Source organism: Bidens hawaiensis, unplaced genomic scaffold, assembly GCF_021521415.1.
Source record: "Bidens hawaiensis isolate Kalapana, Puna unplaced genomic scaffold, B.hawaiensis_p1.1 tig00004599_1, whole genome shotgun sequence".
Classification (NCBI taxonomy): Eukaryota; Viridiplantae; Streptophyta; class Magnoliopsida; order Asterales; family Asteraceae; genus Bidens; species Bidens hawaiensis.
The window spans coordinates 625,268-651,239 of NW_027491280.1; the positions used below are offsets into that span (position 1 = coordinate 625,268).

Below are 25,972 nucleotides of genomic sequence, written 5' to 3' on the forward strand. Positions count from 1 at the left end.
TAGGCTCTCATATCGTTTTGGGACCTTTCTTAACCAATTCATTAATCAAGTTTGGAGTGAGCCCATCCCAAGTTCTAGAATCAAATATATCAATACTAGGATTTACATTAGCATCATCTTCACCCACATTACCTTCATCTACATTAGCATTAACATCATCTTCATCCACATTAAGTTCGTTAATGTAACATATCTTTATAGGGATGAGCATGGGATGGTACCGGTACCGATCCCGATTTCCCGATCCCGAAAATTGGAAATTCTTTGTACCGGTACTGGTACCGAAATATTCGGTTCGGTACCGGTACGGTACCGGGATAGTACCGGTACTGAGGGTAAAAAATCGGGAAATACCGGTACCGTACCGATCCCGAAACTTAAAACTTTGGTACCGATTCGGTACCAAATCGGTACCGATTTCGGTATCGGTACCGGTACGGTACCGGTACCGATTTTATGCCACCTTAAAAAATTATTTCAATCTTAGAAAAATGAAAATTATAAATATGTAGCATTTGAAGTACGTGTGTGTGATAATATTAAATTTAATCTATAAATTAAAAAGAAAATCCATAAATTACATATGATTAAATACCTAAATTTTGGTAATTTGACAAATTCCGTGTAATACACGGGTTTAAAAACTAGTGTATAATATATATAATAGTTAAATACACGGGTTTAAAAACTAGTGTATAATATATATAATAGTTAAGTGTTTGTGTTACGGATTTCCAATTCTATACTTGTCACAACATGAATAATACCTCCACCTCAAGTACCATAAAACTAACATTTTCACACATGTGAGTTTTACCTAATCAAACAAAACACTAAAGATTCCAAAATCTCATGGCTAAATGGAAACATTAAAGAGAGAGTGACAAATGAATCATGTCACTATATGACAAAAATGGTCCAAAACGGATTTGTCACGTTTCCTTTTCAAGTGTTGAGAACATGTCTTGATTTTGAAGGGTCCTACATATTATGTCGTGGCTAAAATTTAGGAAATGAAGCCCATACCACTTATAAAAACGGGACCAGCTAACCTTTTGAGTGTGGTTTAAAGAAGTTGATGGGAAAACAACTACTAAGAGTTAAAAGAGTGTTGGTGACTGTGGTAGTGGCAATGGACTCCCCGACGATGATGGTGGGGGGTGGCGACCATGATGGCGGTGTCGCGGGTGGTGTCGGCAATGGTGGCATTAATCTATGTTGCACGGATCAGAACACCGGTGGAGGTAGTAGGGGCGATGGAAGGGGAGGCGGCAGTTGTGCCGATAACAACAATTAGATGGTGGAGACAATTAATGATCGTGGATGGTGCTAACCCTTTTGTTCCTTTGGACCCGTTTAATGACAGTTTTATAAAAGTGGTCTGTTTTAACCAGCTATATGATTTAATAAGACCATAATTGACCCGTCTTATTGTTTGACCTAACCGTACAGATCTACCTTATGCAAATATTTTTTTACTTAAATCAACTCATTATTTGAAGAATGGGTCATGATTGCCACACATAACACTAACCAGTGGCATTCGGTAAATCGTAGTTTATGACTTTATGCTGTACAACTGGCCTTTAAAAGAACATGTAAAAAACCAATAAAATAATATTCGAAATTGAAACCTTTGTGAGAGAAGTCATATGCTTATCATTGTACCATTCAAGGTTAATTTGGTTATAACTGGATTATATCATCACCTATAATTATTAAATTCCATGATCATTTAATCTATTACCAGTTGAAATCCCTCGTGCGATGAGGTGGAAATTTAGTTTCTGTTGGTATCGATTCGTTATGGTACTGTCATTCGACATATCAACCAATTTTTTTAAAGAGATTTAATTGTGATATGTTCAAAAGGATATCGTCACATATTTACATCGATTGAGAATCATAGAAAGGAATAAGGTCGTGATATACCCAAAATAATAATGACTTGCGTTTTACATCGAGTGAAAAGCATAAAAACGAATACGGGTACCGACATCGGTAGTAGTTAAGTTCATCATAAAACTTAAACCAGAATATCAGAAAAAAAAAGTTAAGACGTATTTAGTCTTTTCTTTAAAAAGAAAAGAAGAAAATTAAATAATAGTATTAATTTGTGGCTAAATTTTAAAAAATTAAAGTTTGTGGTTTGGTTGTCTATTATAAAATAAAAAACATTATTTTCAATTCTTTTATTGGTTATGGGGGCATCAAGCCATATATGCTTGTTAAAGAAAAATGGTCCCAACCCGTTTTTAGTAAAAACTAAGAATCTAAAAATCACTTTCTATTAAATTTAGATTTATATAAGAAGATAGTAATTTACAAAATACATAATAAATGATAACTGTTTCTTTCTCATAAATCACAGTGTATACAAGGTTTTATAAATAACTTAAAAAACGAAATACGAAACACTATTACTATTTATGCAAACGTGTAATGTTTACAAAATATCATGACTCTCATACACAAAACATGGAGTCTGATTTATTATATAAATAAGCAAATGAGCTTTAACTAATAATAACTAAAAATTTGAAAATCCACTCCAATAACACTTGTTGCTGGCCAACCTTGACTAAATAAAGACGGTTTAAGAGTACTTAATTACTTCGAAATTCAATCTAAATGATATTAACATATTAACATAATTTACTTATGAACAATAACTCCCAGAGACATGCTCTTGTGGCCATAATTCACCATCACCGGTCTCAACTCCGACTATATACTCCGGCAGCGAATACAAAACCCAATCAATTCGATGTCCGAGATCAGGTAAATCAAGAAATATATCATCATAAGTAGGCAAGCTGCCAATACTGGCTTCAAGCTCGGCTTGCATGTTATTGGAGTCTCTTGGACTAACTTCAGCCGTGGCTGAAGCTGCGGCTTTGAGGGCCGCGGCTTGTATATCTCTAGGTGACTTGGAAGCCGGATTGGGCAGCTCATGAGCCAAGTGAGGGAAGTTGAGGATAGCTGAGTGACCTTTGATGGCTATGGCTGCTACATCATGGGCTCGAGCCGCCATCTCGGGGTTTTCGAATGAGCCGAGCCATATTCTTGATTTTTTCTTTGGCTCCCGGATTTCGGATACCCATTTGCCCCAACTTCGTTGACGGACACCGTGGTAGACGGTGGTTTCGCCATCGTTGTTGGTCTTCTTGGGCATGGTGGTGGTTAGGATCTTGCACACACACGAAAGCAATTAAAGAACACAAGGATAAATTGTGGTTCAGTCTAGAATTCTCTAGATTAACCTACGTTCACATATTGCAACTAGAGTGATAATGATTACAAGTACATAGCAATAATATTGATACACCGGGACTATACTAGGATTCGTAAATCGTAACTAATGGGCTGAGTTTAGGGCCAACCGCCCGCACCTGTCTCTTCTTTTGACTTTAACTAACTGGTGGTTGTGGAGAGGTGATGGTGGTGGTTGGGAATTAGAGAACATGAACATGAATATGAGGAGCTCATGATGCATGTGTCCAATCTTTATATGCAACTTATCTTGTCTTTTTGTTTCATTTGTGTACCCCATATAAGTTAATAATTCATGACAGCATAAACTTTTCAATTATAATAATTTATAAAAATATGTGGTAAGTTATATATTTAAACGTTTTCAATAAAGGAGATAGTGAACCAACACCTACAATGCATATTGTGAACACATTTATATATACGACTTAAGATATTTATTTCAAATTCTTCTAGATTATCAAACATATAATTAGTATTCGTTATAAATAAGTATATATATATATATATATACTTATTCATATAAGAACTCAAAAAAAGTTAAAAACTTTTTTAAGAACTTTTAGGAACTTCAAAAAAACCAAATATTTTTTATATATTTTTTTAATTTAATAACATTACTTGAGAGTAGTTTTATCATGTTTAATATATAAATTTTTTATTTACATATGTAAATCAAAAGTTTACATGTGTGTAAAATTTATGTAATAACAAACTTACATATGTGTTAAAGAAAATTAGATATGTGTAAAAACTAATTTGTATAATTGTAATCATAAATGTAAATATAAAAATGATAAAACTACACTCAAATAACAATGACATAAATTTTTTTTATAAAAAGCGTTAATTTTTAAGGGTTCCTTCAAGTTCTTAAATAATTTAAGAGTTCTGTAATGATACTCATCATATATATATATATATATATATATATATATATATAGAAAAGAGTTCAAATAAAAAACAAGTGTTTTGTGAGAAGTGTGAGAAGAGCTTTAAAATAAAAGAAACCACCTAAATATGACACTATACAATGTAAATATGAAACAATACAATTATTTAGAAACTACCAATCTCAACCACTAGATCATAGATCCAAGGGCCTAGATCTATTCTTATTCTTCTCACAAAAATATTGTTTTTTACATTAACCATATATATATATATATAAGAATTGACTCTTTGCTATGCCCAATTTTGGTACTAAACTAAACACCGCACATGTATGACAAATACATAAGATGTGTATTTATTAACAACTCCTTACATACATTATTAGGCATGGGTTAATGTTAAGCATGCACCCATTTGATAGTTACATAAGTATAGGTTTTTTTAGTTATATTTGAACAGTGTATTATGAAGTTTGTAACATGAAGTCTTTTCTATTTATACCAAACACATAAGTTTTAAAATCTATCGAGCCGGGGCTCTCACCGGAAACAGTCTCTCTACTCTTAAAGAATAGAGGTAAGTTGTCTGCATTTTACCATTCTCAGGCTCTACCATAGCTTTGCTATTGGTGGATATACTGAGTACGATGATGATGATTTATTAACAGTTAAAATATTAAAAACTCAGTGAGTTAATTAAATTATTCTGTATTATATATAAATAAAAATGAAATGAAGTAATAAACTGAAACATGGTGAGAGTATACAAAATAAAAATTATATTCACGTCTATATATTACTTAAGAATTATTATATTTAATTAGGATGACGTTTTGTTAAGCATTATGCAATGACATGAGAGAAGCATTACCACACTTGCTTTGTTTAATTACTGTATTTGGTATTCATTCTATATTATGTTATTAAATATACATTAGTCAAAGAATACAACCTTCAAGTTCAGAATCTATTTTTTTTATTGTTTTTCTGCTTCTCCAAATTAAAGTTACAAGTGTGACACAGATGCAAAATTATATACGGGGTCATCTCAGAAATTTCAAATATATGTAATAGAAAATAAAATGGTGCTTATATAGAATCTCCCTCCCCCCACCCAATATATATATATATATGGGTGAGATCTAGAGAGAACTCTTCTAAATGAGAGAACTAGAGAACTCTATTATTTTCATTAATTTCACCTAATCAAAACTGGAAAAAAAAAATAATCTGACAAGAAGTCCCGTTTTTATTAGAAAAAGGCAATTAAGGAATTACCAAAATATAACAAAAACCCTCCCAAAACCATCGCTTCCTATCTATCCCCTCTCTCTCCAGATCTCACGCACATCTCAATTCTCAATCGTCGTTCATCCAACCTAGGGTTTATTGAAGACCAGACGAACACAATTCAAACCAGCCGCCCGATTAAACGCGAATAACATAAAATCGAAGCCGAGTAACACTATCATGTAATTATTCAATAGCTGATTCTCTGTTTTCGTGATTTATATCTAAAAATCGGGTTATAATATGCTGATAATAGCTCGTATACGTGTGATTGCACATATGTATTACATGATTCGTTAGCATATTACACATAATCGAACGAACATATGATATTATTGCTCGTTTTGGTTGTGAGTCAAACATTATTTTGTGTACACCACTACACGTACGCATTATTCTCTGTTTTTCGTGATTTATATCTAAAAATTGGGTTACAATATGCTGATAATAGCTCGTCTACGTGTGATTGCACATATGTATTACATGATTCATTAGCATATTACACATAATCGAACGAACATATGATATTATTGCGTGTTTTGGTTGTGAGTCAAACATTATTTTGTGTACACCACTACACGTACGCATTATTCTCTGTTTTTCGTGACTTATATCTAAAAATCGGGTTACAATATGCTGATAATAGCTCGTATACGTGTGATTGCACATATGTATTACATGATTCGTTAGCATATTACACATAATCGAACGAACACATGATATTATTGCGCGTTTTGGTTGTGAGTCAAACATTATTTTGTGTATACCACTACACGTACGCATTATTCTCTGTTTTTCTTGAGTTATATCTCAAAATCGGGTTACAATATGCTGATAATAGCTCATATACGTGTATTGCACATATGTATTACATGATTCATTAGCATATTACATATAATCGAACGAACATATGATATTATTGTGCGTTTTTTGGTTGTTACATGAGTCATTAGTAGATCGAACATTATTTTGCATATATCGCTTCACATACGCATTATACTCTGTTATATATGTATATGTTTTTTTAACAAATTAATAAAACATTGATGAAAATTTACTATTTTTTCGATTGCATATACGCAGCACATAATTACCGTGACTGATTGAGAGTTTTATAGATAAGTTTGTAAAAATACTTTAATGTTGTCTTACATGGTCGTAAAATGTATATAAATGCATAGGTGTGTTACATTATAACATGAATAGAGTAAGGAATTGTATGGTGTTTGTTTAGGTATATGTACATGCAAATATATGAAACTTTTATCATGTTTACTAACACGTGGACATAATTTATATAGGTAATAACAGGAAATGACAATTTTAAAACTTACAAAGAAAGGCAAACGACATGAAACAGTTGCTGAAACCGGAAGGCCAATACAAGTGCCTATAGCGGACAACGACGAGCAGACAGAACATGTGGTCAAAAAGATAAGAGTCGTATATAACAAAGAAAAAAGTAAAACACAGCCGGCTACTGATATAGACACAGGTAAGATATAAAGTTTATTTATTTTTTCGTTATTTTTAAAAGCATGAAATGGTCAACTGTATATTTTTTTTGTTTTTTTTAATTTTATACGTTTATTTATTTCTTTTACACCTATAGAAAAATCAAATAAGTCACGGTCATCAGGGCATAAAAGGAGCAGGACATCGAATAAAGGAATATCGTCGGACGTTGAGGATGCGAGTCCAGGTAAAAAACTCTCAAACGCACACATACTTGTTAACACGTATTATATACATATATGATATTTCATATATTTTACAGCAAAAGTTATATCAAGATCATCAAAACGTGCATGCGTTTTGAGAAGTGGAACACTGGATGTTGACGTATCCAAAAGCAATGAAGGTGAGTACACGAGCATTATATGTTGTATTACACCTATGCACTACCAATTTAGGTAGATACAATATTAATTTGTCTTATACGTTTACGCATATAGCACATACTTATTACAGATGAGTCGAGCATTTACGCGGATATGGTGTATTAAACATTAATGTAGACTTAATGTAGTGCGCATATGAATTGATTACGCATTATTTGTATCGTTAGTGCAATACGTATATGCATTACATGATTTAATGTGTCTTATACGTTTAGGTGTATAACAAATACGCACTACCGATGTGTTAGACATTTACGCGTATATGTGTGTATTAAATGTTGATGCAGATATAACGTATTGCATGTATGCAGTGCATATGTGTTGTACGCATCATTATTGTAATACGTATACACATTACATTAATAAATGCACATGCATACTACTGTTGTATTTCACGTTTAAGCGGACTCGATGTATTACGTGTACGAAAGCGCGTGCATATTACGACATGTTAGATGTAGGCCATAATCATGTATGACATGTGTTTTAGATATGTATACATATATGCGTTATTATTGTATTAAACGTACGTGTTACTTGTGTTTTAACAGGTTGAAAGAAAACTGCAAAGGGAAAGAGAATAGTGGCAAAGAAGTATGAAGGAGGTGTGTTAAGGACTCGCTCGTCGCCAAAACAGCTTTTTTCATGCATCAAAAAGCTGTCAAGGACACAACGGGCCGCCGTTCAAAGCATAGGATTTGGGAAAATGCTACAATTTAAAGTAGACGGTATACCGGCTGGGTTAGGGCATTTCGTGGTTGATAAGTTCAACGCGGCTAATATGGAGATTGATTTGGGTGCCAATAAGCTCAAAATAGACAACAACACAATCCACCAACTGCTCGGGATACCAAACAGCGGTATACAGTTATCGTCGACTGAGTGTACCAAGAAGTTTGTAGGAATACAAGAAACTTGGAAAAAGAGGTATAGGGGAACGTATGTCGCACCAACCGAGATAGCTGAAAAGATTGAAGATAATCGTGATGACGGTGGGATGATGTTCAAGCTTGACTTTTTGGCGATGTTCCTTAGCGCCATGGGTGAGATTCAACAGACGGGGAAGTGCAAGCTTGAATTCATTCATCACATAAGAGACGACACAAACATCTGTGATATTGATTGGTGCTCTTTCATCGTCGATTCAATGAAAAAATGCAAGTCTGGTTGGAGAAGATGCGATCTGAAATCAATATTCACTGGCCCGCTGACGATACTTGTGGTACGAATTTCATTAAATAAATGATTGTAAATTTTTTTAGCATTATTAAACGTGCGTGTATCTAACGGTTGTAAAAAATGGCAGTTAACCTATGTGGATAGAGTCACATCTCCCGGGTTTAATGTGGAACGTAGAATGAGCCCGATAAAATTTTGGAGCATGGCAAATCTGAAAAAAAGGAAAGGTTAGAAAAGAAACATGGAGGTTTTGGACAGGGTGAGATTAGGGACATGTGTTTGGGTGTGGATGGAGATGAAAGCGAGGACGAAACAGAGACTAACACGTCTGCAAATCTGTATAGCCCGAATGATCAGATGGTACGACTTACAACCATCACACGTGTATATATTTATTATAATGGGACTGTTAGCATTAATAACTTATGATGTGCTTTTTTATTAATAGGGACATGTGACCAAGCTTGACACGCTATTCGAATATGCCATCAAAGACAAAAAAATAATCGAAGGAGCTCTGCGTGAAGCACGTTCGGCTTTTCCTACAATTAGCGAGATAAAGACTTTTGTTGACAGGTATAAAAATTTCTACAAAGATGTTGTAAACGTCGAATGACGACAATGCGAACGTTGATGGTGAGAAGATTGAAGTCGAGGCTGAAGAGGAGGAGGGTGACAATGCGAACGTTGATGGTGAGAAGATTGAAGACGATGCTGAAGAGGATGAGGGTGGTTTGAAGCTGGATGACGTGATAAAGAATATCACAGATAAAACAAAAGAAGTCGATTATGAAAAACCGAGTTTCAGTCTCGGTTTCAGCTCCCAAGAATCAGGTGGCATTGATATAGGGTCGTACCAACCGGTTGACATAGAACAGGTGATGAGTGATGAAGAAATGATGGTTTGTCGGTACCTAAGAGGACTGGTAGAGTATAAAAAGAATAAAGAAAGAAAGAGCACAAGGTTGAAATCTACAGAACTTTCGGAGGAGGATGAAGACGGGATTGCTGATAAAACATTCGGGTAAAAATGTTTTATTAATTTTTTATACACGTATTATGTTTGTAATTACATATGAAAACATAGTAGTGCGTGTATGTAGCAATATGCACACATATTAATGCATATATGTAACACGTTAATATGGCAACAGTGTGTATGTGTACGGTTCATGAAACATTATGTAAGTATTGATGTTTCACGCATACACGTTATTAAGCTGGTGCATATGTACACTTACTATATTATTGCGTATACGCATTAAAGTGCGTATACGTGTTGTTAATTATAGATGCATGAATAATACATATATGTACTATATAAACATATGGAGTTTTCAATTTAATATATATAATGTTAGTATTTGTTATAAATTTAATATTACACATAAAGGATATGTTTGACGCTGACTATGGTGTTTCCACGAGAGCTTATTTGTTGGAGTTTCTGTTGCCGAGTAATCCGGTTCAGCGAAGCGTGGTTGACTGTTGGGTCACGGTTTTAAACTATCAAGAACAATTTAGAAGCCCGGGGTCAATAAACCGTTTATTTTGTCGCGCATCAACGATTGTAAGTTTACAGTATATATAGCCTTAGAATAATTTGAATAACGCTTATATAAACTAATGTTGAAGTGGCATTAATTAAATATGCAAGATTGGATGGATGCTTACACAGAAGAAATCAACACATGAACAAAGAGTAAACGCGTTTAAATAAAACATGTTGTCTGTGCTAAATAAGGATGAAAGCAAGATGGGTTTAAGAGAGTATGATGCGGTGTTGTTTCCAATTTATGAAAAAAATCACTTTTACGTAATCGCTTTCGACATGAGGGAAACTGGTGTTTATGTTTTCGACAACATGGTGAAGACCGTGTATGGAGTTAGAACCAGCACAGTTTACGCGAACAAAAGCACGCCGTACAAAGTGGTAAGTCAAGGCACAGTATAAAAATATTATTAGCGATAAATACAAGTAGGCGGTCGGTGATACACATGCGTATTATGTTAACAAGTTGAACATGTATTTACATTATAAATATATACTGTTGTCATACACGTTTGTTATAATGATATTTTTTTTTGTTTACACAGATTGACATATTCGGCAGGTACCTGACATTGGTTGGACACCCAAAGGCTAAAGAGATTATGCGTACATGGTCGCTAACAAGAGTGGAGTTACCATGGAAAACATCAAGCAACGTAACAGATTGTGCTGTATTCGCGATGCGACACATGGAGTGCTATAGAGGAGGAGATCGTGTCGAATGTGACTTCAGCGTGGAAGAAGTCAAAAAGGTAGAGCAGATCAATATTCTTAGGATGAAGTACATACCTTGCATGTTGCTTTCGGGAGTAAACAATGTAAGGGATGGCATGTTGGCGGATGCTAGAGAGTGGGAAAGCAAAAAACCAAAGCAGGTTGTGGTTAAAAAGGTTCGTTTTAAGGAGGGTTAATGGATAAATGTTGAAATAAACGGTAATCGTATAAAAACATATAGTGTCATGTAGTTTATGCATGCTTATTTTGTTTTGTTTTGACACGTGTAATTGAATTAGATGGCTGGATGGTACGGTTGTAAACATTTGTCTTGGTTGTTTTGTTTGTTTTAATATTTGCAAGTTAATAGAACTGTTGAATGGTATGGATGCAAGTGTTTGTGTTAGTTGAATGTGTGTAAAAATGCATAGGGAATGTGCAACGTATACGATGATGTTCGACATGTAAGCAGAACGTGTGACTGGTACAATATACATGGAAAGTGTGATGCACATGTGTAACATGAAAACATAACAAGGATATATACAGGTACCAACGCGTAATGTACACGTGTAATATGAGAAAGGATATATGGGGACCAATGTGTGATGCACACATGTAACACGAAAACATAGTAATGATAGATAGTGACCATACATTACATTATACAATTTTGGAGATTAAAAAACACGTTAAATTAAGAGGTGCAAATAAAAAAGAATGAACATGCGTATACGCATTATAATGAGTACACGCAACCTGATAATCAGTGTAACATCAAAAAGCGTGTGTAAATGTGTATACGCAATACAATATTCAGAACGTAGAATGTAAAAAAAACACAGGTATATAAAACATACAACACACAAATGATAATGCACGGGTCAGAAAACATGCGCAGACGATATATACCACGCAACTGCACCCGTCTAAAACGGTTTAAAGGCAAGTATAAAAATCAAAATATTAATCTGTATTACACAAACATAAGTTTTATTGGGCTGTACCAGCAGTCATTTCAAAATTTATTAAAATGCATAATCGTCTAATACGAAAACATGAGACGCGCTTATTGAATATATAACAATGCAATGCGCGTATGTAACATAAAGTGCATAAAATAAAGCATGCATGTAATATTAAATGCATAAAATCAAGTAGAAGCAACACGTTTGGACCGTGTGGCATAACGGTTGACGGAACGGTCGGTGGTTGACTTGGCAACAACAACATCATCTAAAACAGCGGCGGCGGTGGTGGCGGCTTCTTTGGTAGCTTTGACATTTTCACAGTTACGGGAGTCATGATCGATCACGTATTTGTTGCATTTGTGACACAGCCTTGGGTTTTGTTACAATTTTCCAGCAGTTTTTCAACTACGCCGACTTGACGTTTAGTACCCGACCCCTTATTTCTAATACCAGTCGGTGGCTTGATAGTCACAACAACCGTGTCGGGCTGTCTAACAAGCTCGCTTATAATCGAACGTTTACTGTTACAAGGTGGCTCAGACGGGAACTCTTTAAACACCTTGTCTTTTATATCTTTAAGCTGGACAAGGAGGGAATTGAGGCAATCCGGTTTGTGTCTCAGCCGGTCAGCACATTCGGTTAATATTTCAAACATGTTGCGTCTAATAACGGACTCCTCGTCATCTTCAGCCGAATATGTGTTCGAGATGTCATGAACCCTGTCCGGAAGCACGTTTCTCATCCACCGAGCAGGCAAGTATTTGTCAGGTATCAATTCGACCTGGTTGTACCTAAACACGCAAAAAGCATGTCTGCACAGATATCCAACACGCGTGAACCCCATGCACGAGCAAGAAACAGTTGTATCATGTGCATTAAAGTCGACCTACGTATTTTAACCAACAAAAAATATAACATGAAAAATAAGGTGAATGCCGAGGAAAGTAAGCGTTAACATGTAAACATAAAAATAACAGAAAACATAAACAAACTTACCACATAATTGTTGACTACTTTGAATCTTTTGTTGGTATGTGCAATGTTGAATTTTTTAACGCCGTCTATTTCCGAAGAAGTTGTAATATAACATTGCCTCATTCCTCTGTAAATTTCCTTTTGAACCTCCAGGAATATTTTGCGTGTATATATCTTGGACGCGTGTATTTCCAAAGGCAGTTTTTCGGGCATTTTTTGTGTCGTTGTACTAGTTTCAATGTCAAGCTCGAGTTGAGTTTTTCGTTGTCTGTCAAGAGCAGTGCCAAAACACAATAGAAATTGGACAAGCATGTTGGCATGACTGGTGTTGACCTTAAAAAGAGAGTTGGAGCTTTCACATCTCGATGTGGTTTTCATAAGGCAACACCATTGTATTTCTCTAAAATAACAAGGGACCCATTGCTCCCTAATTGCATAAATCTCGGTAAGCCAATGATGATCACTCAAATTAAGGTCATCAATAAGCAATTTCCACTGCTCTTCAAATGTAGAAGGTGTTATAAACAAGTTCCACACCAGTTTATGTATGGAAACTCGCAAATCTGTATTTTCTAATAAGTCACCCGAAATCTGTTAAAAATTGCACGAGCGTTACATATGTGCATCATATATAACAAAAATAAAAAATTAAAACAAAAATTAAAATAATTGTACTTTTAATGGTATCTTCTTAACAATGTGCCACATGCAAAGTCGGTGAATTGACTGGTCAAACACAGCATGAACAGCTTGTTTAACCGCAGCATCTTGATCGGTTAAAACGAGTTTGGGCTGTTTTTTATGTGTTTTAAGAAACTTGTCGAGTAACCACTTGTAAGACTCGATAGTTTCGTCATATATTAGACCAGCACCAAATGTCACACACTTCTTATGATGATCCACGCCAGTAAATGGTACAAATATCATGCCGTATATGTCATATAATTACAAAAAAAGATAAAAAAAATATGTACACAAAATGCATACATAAAAACACGTATAAAACACATGAGTGTAATGTTGGTATCAAACAGGTGTGACGGTAGTACAATGCTGTAACACCCCGGCTAAAGCGGAAACGCCTGAGTGTGACGTACAGATTGCTCAAAACACATGTGACACTATTAAGTGACAATATTATCATTAATTCATTCCAAAGCATCAAGTACACAAGTTATTTCAAATAAACAAACACAATGGAAATTGAACAAAACAAACATCTTCTTGTTTATTATTTAAATAACATAACTTCTATTATCTTCGTCATTTCATCCTCTAATGAAAGTACCTGTAGCATATATATATAATAAAGTCAACTAATTGAATAGTTAGTGAGTTCACACAAGTTTTGATATAAGTACATAAAAATCTACAATTCCATGAACAAGTGTAAATGAGCAAGTAAGGTCCTTTCCAGTTGGGATTGTGCACCAATGTACTCGGATAAAAGCGCAAGTAAGTGTCCTTTTCGTTGGTAACAACCAACGTACTCGGATCGGGGGTCCCTATTCCACTCATAACATCGAGGTCCTGAGTGTATAGGGGTCGTATGATCATACTTAATGAGAAACCATGAGCACGTAATCTTTGAGCAAGTAAGCAAATAAACACACAAGTCCATGTAGCGAATTGTAGTTTGTAAATAATGAATAAACGAAATTGAATTATTGATAGGATATATATCTACCCCCAAAATAGTTAACAAGGGTAAAAAGGGGGTGTGAGAAACTAACATTGAAGTTGAAGACAAACTTGAAATAAAATCGAAAGTGCGTTATATGAAACCGAACGATCGAATCTCACGAGCTAAAATAATAAAAACACAAGAATTACTAACTAATTTTATGAAAAATAAAGTGTAATATACAAAAATTCGAAACAATAAATAATAAGATAATAAATGTCGAATGTTAGAAGATTGATAAACCGATGAACCGTTAATAAACGAAAAATCATGAGTTACATAAAAATGTTATATTTAATATCAAATAATAATAATAATAAGATGTTCAAGATGGTTAAACACAATGGGTTAAATTGTAAACGTTTGAATTAGTTGAGATAAGTTCAAGGACCAGTTTTGACAATTCCTAAAACACAAATTGAAGCATACACACTTACGTATTCTTTCCGGTGAAAACGTGAACAACAAACAATACGACTATATCGGGATTTGATTTTGTTTCAAACTCGTTTAATATATATACGATAACATTCCAACGATTTTCATTGATCCAAAAACCTTAAATCTTAGCCTTTTCTCTCTGCCGTATATGCCGCCGCCGCGCCGCCCTGCAACTAGCCGGAGAAACCGCTGACATCACAGCCACCGCTATACGGGTTCTCGCCATCGCCGCTGTTAGCCAGACAACCAACGCTAACTTCCGCTCCCTGCTCGTACACGTGAGGTCTTCACCACCGCCGCAACCTGTTGTTGCCGAAAGTCAAAAACCGCCTACGTCGTTGTAGCTACGATCGAAGGTAACACTCATATACGATATCGAGCTACTGTTGTCTGTTTGTTTTTATTAATTTAAACTAAAGGGCTGGGTTAACATAGTCCATGGGTAATCTGTAGCAATAATAATAATAATAATAATAATAATAATAATAATAATAATAATAATAAAAGAGAGAAGAACGAGGTTTGAGTTTAAATTATGTGAAGGTCACTCGTTTTGCAAAAACCAAACCAAAAGTGATTTTGACAAACATGTTGGGAAGGCTCTGTTGCCTTACCAGACCCAAAGACACCATGGGTTCAAAGTCTCTATTACATCATAAATTCACTTATAGTTTACACATGTTTTAATTGCTATATTTTATATACTAAATCGTTTTCCTAACAACTGTTATAAAACCTTTTTAAAAGGTTAGTAGTTTTTGATGTCAAAATCCAAGGTGAATGAGATTTATAAAAATTGATAATCTGTTAAATCCATGTTAAAATAGCATACAACACTTGTGAGAAATTTAAGTATTAGTTGGTGTTTTGTCGTATGAATGCATAAATGGAGTTTTAAATCTAACAGCCTCATAGCTATCAGATGAATACTGGTTAAACCTTGTAACATAGTAATAATAATAGTAAACTGATTCAAGATATATTATTAAAATATCTATATATATACAACGAACGTATCACCAATTAAATAACTAAATAAATTGTGCATGAATACAGAAATGAAACGAACTCTAAAGAAAATTGATTTAATATTAGTACAATAATTGTAGGTTCTCTTGACGTTTAATCAAGCTTAAGTCTTTTTACGATTATTGCTACTCGCTTATAAGGTACGGTTTCTGTTTTTGTTACTCTTAGTATTAATTATAGTCCGTTACTTTGTAGTACGGATTTTCGTTACATGTCAGTTATATTTTGATTTCAGTTGTTTTATATAATATATAACATGCAATAGATTATTTGTTTGTACTCTTTATTGCATGTTCCGGTTTTAAATATATTTAGTTATATGCTTTTAGCTTTTGTACTCTGTCACCCGAGCATGTCTGAAATGTCGTATGGGCGTCAACGGCATGCACTTATCGTGACAGTGCGTAATAAAAGTTCACGGCGTCTCTAGCTAGTGCTTACGTAGCACTTTGGCCCCTAGAGGCGTATAGATCGATCTTAGCTCTGAGTTTGCGTTTGTTTTGTGGAGATGGAATAATGGGTGTACGCCACGCTCACCGTCTCATAGGTGCATGGACTAGCTAGCTGTGTACCAGTCTGTTCTGTTTTGGCTCGTGGGTGCTTGCGTTTCACGTGACTTTGATTTCTTTCTTTCATGTGTAGTCACGTGGTTTGATGTGTGTATATGTTATGATATGTTCCTGATATGCTTCTGTATGCGTTTGATTATGTTCTGGCCAAGTGTCGGATCATACCTCTAAATTTTATTAAGTATATGTTTCAGTAAAAAGGTTGGTTTCGAGATTAAATTGAAGTCCGTATATTTATTTTCTTACGTCTGTCCTTACCTATACTATTGTTCTTTTCGTTACTGGGCAATTTTTGGCTCAGCCGTGTTTTCTTGTTTTGTTTTTCTTATTTTGTTTTCAGGTAATCCGCGACTCGGGGGTATTAGTGATGAGAGAATAATGAAGTTCAAGTTTTTAAAAGTTAATTCATTTTGGTTTAATAATGTGACTTAGGTTGATTTGATATCTGTATGGTGACACGTCAGCGCGTTCCGGGTCGGGGTGTTACATAAAGGGTTGGTTTTAAGGTTCATGCATTATTATTTATAAGTATTTTGTTACACATTTTAAGTGTATTATTATTTAAGTTAACGGGTTTTTCATGAATTTTATTATAATATTACTTATAAGTTGAATATTATATTTAAATCATATTTACGGAATTTATCGTTGTCGTTCAGAATTTATATAGTTACAACGTTATCATATATATATTATCTAGATAATTATTTAACAAGTTTTAACGAGTGATTTGGTTTGTAAAAGTTGATTTTTGAACGGAAATTGTTAACGGAAATCAAAACATCTTTTGTTTAACTATAAAAATAATTTTATTTATTTTTGTATAATTATAAATATATATATTTAACTTATTAAAATTGATAAACAATGGTTTTTTTTAAAAGAAATAAAAAAGGTTTACTATGACACGAGCTCGGACCCGGGTCTCCATGACCACACAAAGAATACCCAACAACTGGACCAAACTAGTTTGTTGTTCAAAGATGGAAACTAAACATTATAAACAACAACTCAACTTCATCTTCTTCACCTTAAAAACCCTAGATTCAATTCACCATAATCGTTCCAGGTTTGATTAATTTGAGTTAGGGGTTTTGTTTGTCGGGTTTAAACGAATTAAAACCATGTATTAAATACCTTCGATGGTGCCGGAAAGTGAAAGATCGGTAAGTTGGCCGGAATAAACTTGGACGAACAAATCAGAGATAATAACGAGTTTGTTTGGGGGATTTTATGTCTGTAAAAAGTTTAGAAGAAGATTAGGGTGCTATTTATAGCCTCAATTTGTACGTTGGATGATTAAATCGAGTTTTTAATTATTATCCGGCGGTTTTAGGGGATTAATCCGAACGTTGTAGTGTGTTAATATTCATAATACGACTTGATTAGGCTTTAAGATGATGGAGAAACGAATTTATATCATTAAAATTGGGTTAATATGGCGTTTTGAAGGGGTTTTAATGGTCGCCGGAGTTTCTGCCGTTCGCCGGAATCTCACCTCGCCGGAAAAACGTGGGAAAGAAGAGGGGGAAGATCTGGACTTTTATTTATTTATTATTTTAATTGAATTTTACACTTTAAGCCCTCTAACTTCTTAAATACATACAAACTGATTTTAAAGTTTATTTATTTCTTAACCCTTGAACTTTACAAACATATATATCTTAATCAAACGTGATATATTTTATTATCTTTGGATTGTTTATGCTCTACACCCGTTAAGTTTTGGAGATTGATTATTTTATAAACTTGTATAGCTCGGAGATTCGTTATTTGAACTAAACGGATAGACAATGGACGAGTAATTACTATAAATCGTCGTAATTATTATTAAATGATAAATGACAAAAAAACGAATAGTAAACGATTGAATTATAACTTGAATTATCGAGAATATTGTATAGATAATAAACAAAATATACAAATACATCGAGACATCATAAGGCGAAAATTGAAATCTATATTTATGTAAATACATATATCTATAAATAAAAACCGGAAATTTAAAACGGGTCAGATTTTCGGGTTTGAAAAGTAACGAATGTTACAAATGCGCAGTTAAAAATGGTTAACATCATAAATATATACGTGTAATGCATCTGTGTATCGATCACTTACTTGTTGGTACTGTAGGTTGCATCATAACCTAAAACCTCCCCGAATGCATCATAGTTGCATTTTGAAACATCGTCAGCCCAAAATATATACCGGAGTTCACTTCCAACAACTTTGTACTCAAACGAGAAATTTGGCAAGTTGATCGAACGAGACGTCATTGTGTCCACAATCATTTGCGCATCTCTGTCAGAAATAAAGAGGCGGACATCCCTGGTAGCAATTTGGAAATCAGTTTTAGTGCCATTGACGTTGTGAGATCCGCCCTTTAACGAACATTGCAAGTTATGGGCAATGTTTGGACCAATTTTGTTTAAACTTAGTTTTTGAATGAAATTGTGCTCAGAATACCCAATTTTTCGTCGTTTCTTTGTAAACTCCATAGCGTTCGGTCCAATCAGCTCATGGGTATGAATATCAACAAAATCATATATCTTGAATATCATGGTGTTTGGAACGTGTTTCAATCTTAGGCGGGCATTGCAACACACGGCCTTGGAGCTGCTACGACGCGAGATCGAAGCAGAGTTTGTGTTAGTTGAATCAAAATCTTGAAATTTCGATTTTCCGGCTTGAGTATAAAGCATGTATCTGTGTGTTACCGAACCCTTGACTCGTTTAATAGTGCTTAAACGTATTGAAAACCCATATTTGTCAGCATACGTGTTATACATATTGACAGCATCGTCCCACGTTTCAAACTCCATGTCTTTGACATGCACAAATTCTTCGGGCACGTTAGGTTTCCAGTATGTTGTTCCGTTTGGTGTATTGTAAACATTACTCGACACACATCCTGTATAAGGTTGAATATATTATAACAAATACATTAACATTTAAGACGCGTTACATGACTGTAACAAATATCGCATAGTGTTAACATTTAGATAACACGTCATGTAAGACAGAGTGTTAACAGGTATAATGCACATGTGTATTGCATCATATGGGGAAAAGGTGCTATAATACGTATATGCAATATAAAACACATACGTAATATATATCATTTACGCATTGAATATCAGGTGTGTATGCAGATCCATAAAGTCAATATGTTACCTCGATGTTCAACACCAACAGATTGCATATTATTATCGGTTTGGACACAATAGCTTGAAGCACCATCGCCGGATGATACTGAATATGAAACACTTGATTGATTGACACGAGATTCTGATACAGAGTCGGTTATTTCAGCATAGTCGTAACCGTTTGTTGCAGTAACAAAGGTATTTGACATATAATCGTTCAATTGAACCGATAATGCACCATTAATTGCAACAATGCTTCCAGACGAGTCGATTTCTGATTAAACAAAAGCAAAAACACGATTATAATTGAATCTAAGGTAGTAAAACGAATTTAACCTAACAATACCTTTTATCAACATGTTAGGAATAACGGGATGAACAACGTGCGTGATCAGTGGAGCTCGATTTCAATTAGATTAGGACCGATTCAATTAATTGATCTAGGCATCGATATTTTGAGATTGAACTTTGAACTTTGAACAGGGGAAGGAGATATACTGATAAGGGAAGGAATCGTGATAAGGGAAACAATATTTGGGGAAAAATATAGTTTGAGATGTTTTACATATTTACCCCCTCTGTAACATTAATATACAAAACAAAGTCACTGTTAGGCCCTGACTATTGTTAGTTTACTTTTACAAGTCCATTAGTGATTTACCTCATTAAAAGGCCTAATAATACTCAACTAGAATTTAGGACCCCGCGCTTCGCGACGGGACCATTAAACCGAATAAAAAAACATACGTAAAAGGTTAAACCACGAACGTGCTGTGAGTCGATGCAAAATCAACATGTATCGGGTTACGACATCGAAAGCAAACAAAAGAAATAAATATGTCAACGCCAAAATACAACAAACTATCAAATGTGGAACAAAAATTACCCAACATGTTAAAGTAGCGAACCGATGCAAATTTGGTTAGTATCGACAGTCTCAACACAAATTGGTAAACATGAATTAGTAAGCCAAAAAAGCAAATATTAAAAGCGTGGTATCAAACGTCGAAACACGGATATAAAAACAAATGACGATGGGATAATTATAAATCATAAAAAAGGTTTCGGGTATTTTAAAGACCAACCATAACAAATACGAAAGCAAAGTTTAAAAATGTTAACCGACAAATAAAACATGTAAAACCGACACTTGCCCACGTTTAAGGTTTGTTAAATATACTTTATTTTTAAATGTTAAAAAAAAAGATTAATAGTAAGTTTAACACTTGTTAAACATACTTTATTTATAAAAGTTAAAAAAGAAAGAAAGAAAGAAAGATGAATAGTAAATTGAATAGTGTATATGTGAGGGGGAATAAATCCCTCTTTTAATATATATAATAATTAGATTGTTTAATGGTTAATGAACTTATTCCGATTTTTAGACCATTTTCAGCATAGTTTACCAATTAAGATTAAATAACATAAATCCGGGCCTCACCGAGATCGTGTTCTAAACGGTGGCGGAGTGTTAGGATCTGGGCTGCCCCTGAATATACACAATGAAAAGACAACATTTTAACACGTTTATAAATGTGTTTGAAACTGAATTCATGTACAAAGCAGATTTGGTGTTTAAAATAATGTCACTATCTGCTTCTTGAAAAATAAAACACAGAAATTGATTTATTAAATAGCTATTTACATTATTTATTTAACCATTTCCATCGTACAAACGCCACAACAAGACAATATAATCAAACTATAAAATCAATACCAAACAAAGACCAATGTGATTAATTTAAGTTGTCTGGATTTCAATATCCAAAACAATTATATAATAATTAATAAGTCTGCTGAAAATAATTTTTATTTCGTAGCAGCCAATGTGATTAAGGTCTGAAAATTATTTATAAACACCAATGAAATGTATAATAGTATATTTTTCTTGATTGTGAGTCTGATTAATATAACAAATAAATATATTTTACTCTTTAACATGTGAGGTGTGAGCAATAAAGACCACTTGCAACTAGGAAATGAGAATGAAGAAAAGAAAATAAAGTGGTCTGTTCTTCATAAGAATATACCAGAAGAAAACCTCAGCTTGAGGAGAATATACCCGACTAATGTGAGAGTGTGAGACCATATATATAATTGATTAAAAAAATTTCACAGCTTCGTGTACGAGTATACTATTAGATGATACATGACCCCATACAACGAATATTATGTTGGTATAACAAACAATTTTAAAATCATGTATAGGCTAGACTTTCATAAATACGTCACATTATTGCATAGGCGACATCTAGGACAAATGTATGGTTTTGGTTCTTATGCAAAACGCGACAAGTGTATTCACAAGGTTAACAAGGGTCCATTCACTCATAATCAGTTTTACTAAATATAATATATATTTACACTATCTAATAAAAACGACATTTCATATCATGTGTCGTCTTCATATGCTTTCTCATTTTTTCCTTCTCTGATTCTTACTCTTATTAAATACAATATTTTTAATAATAGTTTATTTTTAATAAATAATAGTTATAGTTATAAAACACGTTTAGTTTACATTATCCCTTATTTTAAGAAACTCTTAATTGTTGGAGGGAAGCATGTATGGGGTGGCTCTAGGTGGCTATGCAATCGTCCAGTTTTGGTTGTTGAAACCATGTTTATCGAAAGTGACAAATAGAGAGTGATGTTTCTAGTGTGACTCTGATCGAGCTTGACGATTTTCCCCTTGACCCTTTTCCCCACCATTTATAACTCTTCACAATTGATCGATTATAATGTATTGCAGGAATCGATCTCCATAATTTGTTGATTAGTTTAGTGTTTAGTGATTTACATTAATAGTGACTCTAGTTATAATAGATTGAATTCATAAATGATCTATGTGTTTGAAGAAGTGTGAAACTATCACTTCACACAAATTTAAAAGATTTTTCCATGTATATACTACCTGCTCATTTTTTAGTTTTTAACTGATCAAAATAAAAAAAAGCTTTTACCGATTGTACTTGCAAGCTACATGGTTGTTTTAGGTTGCTACACAAAGTCTTTGCTTTATATGAACCGACCCTCATATGGATGGTAAATCAATCCAAATTATCTATGTTTCGGGTTATTTTTTGTTGGGCTTTTGTATTTTCTCTCTCAAAATGAAAACCAACATCATAAATGAAGGCAGAATTACAGGGGGCGTGAGGTGTTCCTAGAATAGCCCTAACCGGTTCCATTTAAGTTTAAAATAATGATTGATCGGAGGGGGCAAAGTTGAAAAATGCCCCCGCCGACACAGGGCGTGTACAGGGGCGGACCCACGTACATTCGATCGGGTCCCAGGACACCAATGTTTTTAGAAAATTATTTAGATACGGTATATTAAATTTTGTAAGGACCCCATAAAAATTAATACTTGAAACCCATACTATTAAAACTGAACTGGTCTAGTGGAAACTCCATTACTCTTTCTTTGAGATGTTGCAGGTTCAAGTCTCACCATACTATGTTTTTGTTGTTTTTTATATCCTAGTCAATGTTAGTTAGGATATTTGTGTTTTTCTTTAGTTTCTCTCATACAGTCATTATTACCCTACAACATATATAATGACAACATGGATTTTGTATATTATTTTATTATTTATCTTGTGTATGTATATTATAATTAATCATTTATTTGTGTTAAAGTTATTTTTTCATGTTTTGATCATGTATGTAAGACTATATATATAGCTTTCTTTTATGTTTTTCGGGTATGAATAAAAATAAGTTAAAAGTCTAATCTAGATTCTCTCTACTTACTCGTTTCCGATGACACCATATTTCCGTGTTTTATTATGTTCCTCGTCTCGACCCAACCCGAATAATGAACGACCCAAAAATTTTGTAAACCGAATAAATTGGGACCCCATAGGCAAAAAAAAATCCTACCACTTGGCGTGTATATATATATACCCAATTTCCCTGAAGATACGAATAAACCCTAACCCTAGAAATATCATCAAATCCTTCACCTGCCTCGCCACCGTCGCCGGCCAGGTGTTAATCAATCGCAACAACCGGTCTCTTGTTAACGAAGGTGCGTACTTTATACGATAAACTTATGATATGTGGCGTGAACTTAGTTGAGTATTGACTGTGTGTGTTTTGAGATGAGAGAGCTGAGCTGAGCTGAGTTGAGTTGAGTTGAGTTGAGTTGAGTTGAGTTGTTGTTGCTGTTGAGTGTACTCTTTTTGGTTTTGTTTTCTAATTTATTTTGGGTTAATATGTATGGATTCTACTGTTTCACTTGAATTGAACTGGTCTAGTATACTTAATTCAGATACTCCTTTTGCTTTCTTTTAGTAACTTTCAGCAGTTCAATATGTCTCTTATTATTCTGTTTGTTTTACTTGATTTTGATTCTATGCTGAGTTGACTTGCTGCTGTGTATACCTGTTTCACTTTCAGTGTTTGGCTAATCAACAATCTGTTTTGGGCTTAGCATGTCGTATGGTTTTCTTTTACTCGAGTTGAGTTATTGTTCTTGTGCTTGTTTTTTAACTCACTCTTTTCGGTCTGTTAGCTTGTTATATGCTACTATCGACTGACTTCAATATGTGTAGATTTTGTTATCTTGGCTTGTATCCTGGACAAGTTGGTTAATTTTATCTTGTCTTGTTGTCATAACAATAATAATAATAATACTAACAGGTGAAAAGGCGCCAAAGCATCTCTTGCTGACTCTGCATCAGGCACGGGTACGTAATTTGTACATGGTAGATATGAATCGCTTCTGTTTACTAGTTTATCTTCAAACACACTCCTTTTGTGTTTGGTAACTTTGATCAACTATAATGTCATATCAAGATAACACAGTACTTGACCTTTTCTTGTTAACCAATGATAGGTAACAAGCAGCACTCTGCGTCCTCTTCTGCTTCTGGTAAGTCATTTGTTTTTTTTTCCTGTATCTTTTATCACAATCATTTTATATTTACATATAATCAACAGGTAAAAAGCCTTACAACTACCTCCCTTCTGATTATCGCGTGCTCGAATATATAGGTATACTTTCTTATGTAAATTGGTTTTGTTAATTTCGGCTTTACTTAATCAAGATATCTGCAATCTCATCTTGCTTAATTTATGCGCAGAAATTAAAAAACTAGCGAAAGGAGGGCGAGTCCGCCGCATGCCCCCTCTTGGCAACCACTTGATAAGATATTTGATTTGTTTGGTTTTTGTAAAGTACTGACATGATAACCAAGTAAACTACATAATTAGAAGCTCTATGCTAAAGCTTGAAAAAAATTTTAAGAATATAGATTTAAATATGGGCAAATTCCATAAAAAACCAACATACTTTCTATTTTTACTTATAAAAGTCCCTTAACATTTTATTGCACATAAAAATCCTTGTACATGCTAATTTTGAACACAATAGTGACAAAAGAAAATTAAACAACTTAAAAAGGTCATCTATTGCATACTGAACCATTAGTACCGGTTTGGTTTTCGTTTGGGTTCACGGTTTGAAGCATTTTTAAAAGACTCAATCTATTGGTAAGACAATTAGTATCTAATGACCATAATACAATTAATTTTAGCTCTAAAATTATACATAGTTCATTAGTTCAAATACTAATGCAGAAACGAAGGTAGTTCATCTTGATTTCTTTTATATGTATAGTTGGTTTAGATAGTAGGTTGAACTAAGGAAACACAAATGTAACATATAAAAGTTTTGAAAGCAATTGACCGACCGAAAGTTAAATATTTAAACCGACTGCAAAACCAAATCGATAACTTGTTTGGATGGTTTCACGGTTTAAACCGAACCGTGACCACAACCAACGAACATTAATGAATGAACAAAACATGTGTTCATGTTTGGTCATTCCAGTAAACGATAACTAAATCACAAATAAGTTGTATATTTTTTTTATCATTGTGTTCGAAATTAGCATGCACAAGGACTTTTATGTGCAAAAAATTGTTAATAGACTTTTAATGAGAAAAAATAGGAAGTATACTTGTTTTTTTTATGGTATTTGCCTTTTAAATATTTGCCAAAAGTCAGAAGAAGAGAGTGTCTGAAATGAAAATGTGTAAACAAGTCCCTTATTTTTGGGGTTAAAAAGTATTTTTTATGTTCTTTGGTGGGTGGTATATTTATATAATTTGTTTTAAAAGAGAGAGAATAGTAACAACTTGTAATATTCTGAATCTAAGAAAAGATAGATCTTGGCATTGTGAATGGTGACATTTGTTGAATTAAGGAAATTTATTGGCAAATAAAATCGAGTTTTTTTTACCAAAATGGGTGATTTTGAAAATATTTACCAATATAGGTTTTTTTATAAAGTTACTTTTATCACTCTTAATCTTATTGCCTAATAATAATTGCAATTAACATTTC

General features: G+C 33.8%; 1 protein-coding gene and 1 pseudogene across 1 annotated transcript; both read right to left on the bottom strand.

Annotated features, from left to right (window-relative positions):
• Positions 1 to 2,408: 2,408 nt before the first annotated feature.
• Positions 2,409 to 3,293, bottom strand: LOC143627131 (ethylene-responsive transcription factor ERF039 pseudogene; annotated as a pseudogene).
• An 8,662-nt stretch (positions 3,294 to 11,955) lies between these two features.
• Positions 11,956 to 13,675, bottom strand: LOC143627167 (protein FAR1-RELATED SEQUENCE 5-like). Its single transcript, XM_077097053.1, has 4 exons — positions 13,424 to 13,675; positions 12,770 to 13,339; positions 12,224 to 12,659; positions 11,956 to 12,077 (listed from the first exon to the last, which is right to left on the bottom strand). The coding sequence occupies exons 1-4, from the start codon at positions 13,673 to 13,675 to the stop codon at positions 11,956 to 11,958; spliced, it is 1,380 nt and encodes a 459-aa protein (XP_076953168.1).
• Positions 13,676 to 25,972: the final 12,297 nt, after the last annotated feature.

Bases quoted from the DNA above. Each gene is read 5' to 3' on its own strand.
- LOC143627167 (XM_077097053.1), bottom strand. From the start codon at position 13,675: ATGATATTTGTACCATTTACTGGCGTGGATCATCATAAGAAGTGTGTG. The intron at 13,340-13,423 runs GTACAATTATTT...AATTTTTAACAG, and splicing joins TTAAGAAGATACCATTAAAA to ATTTCGGGTGACTTATTAGA. The intron at 12,660-12,769 runs GTAAGTTTGTTT...TAAAATACGTAG, and splicing joins AAGTAGTCAACAATTATGTG to GTCGACTTTAATGCACATGA.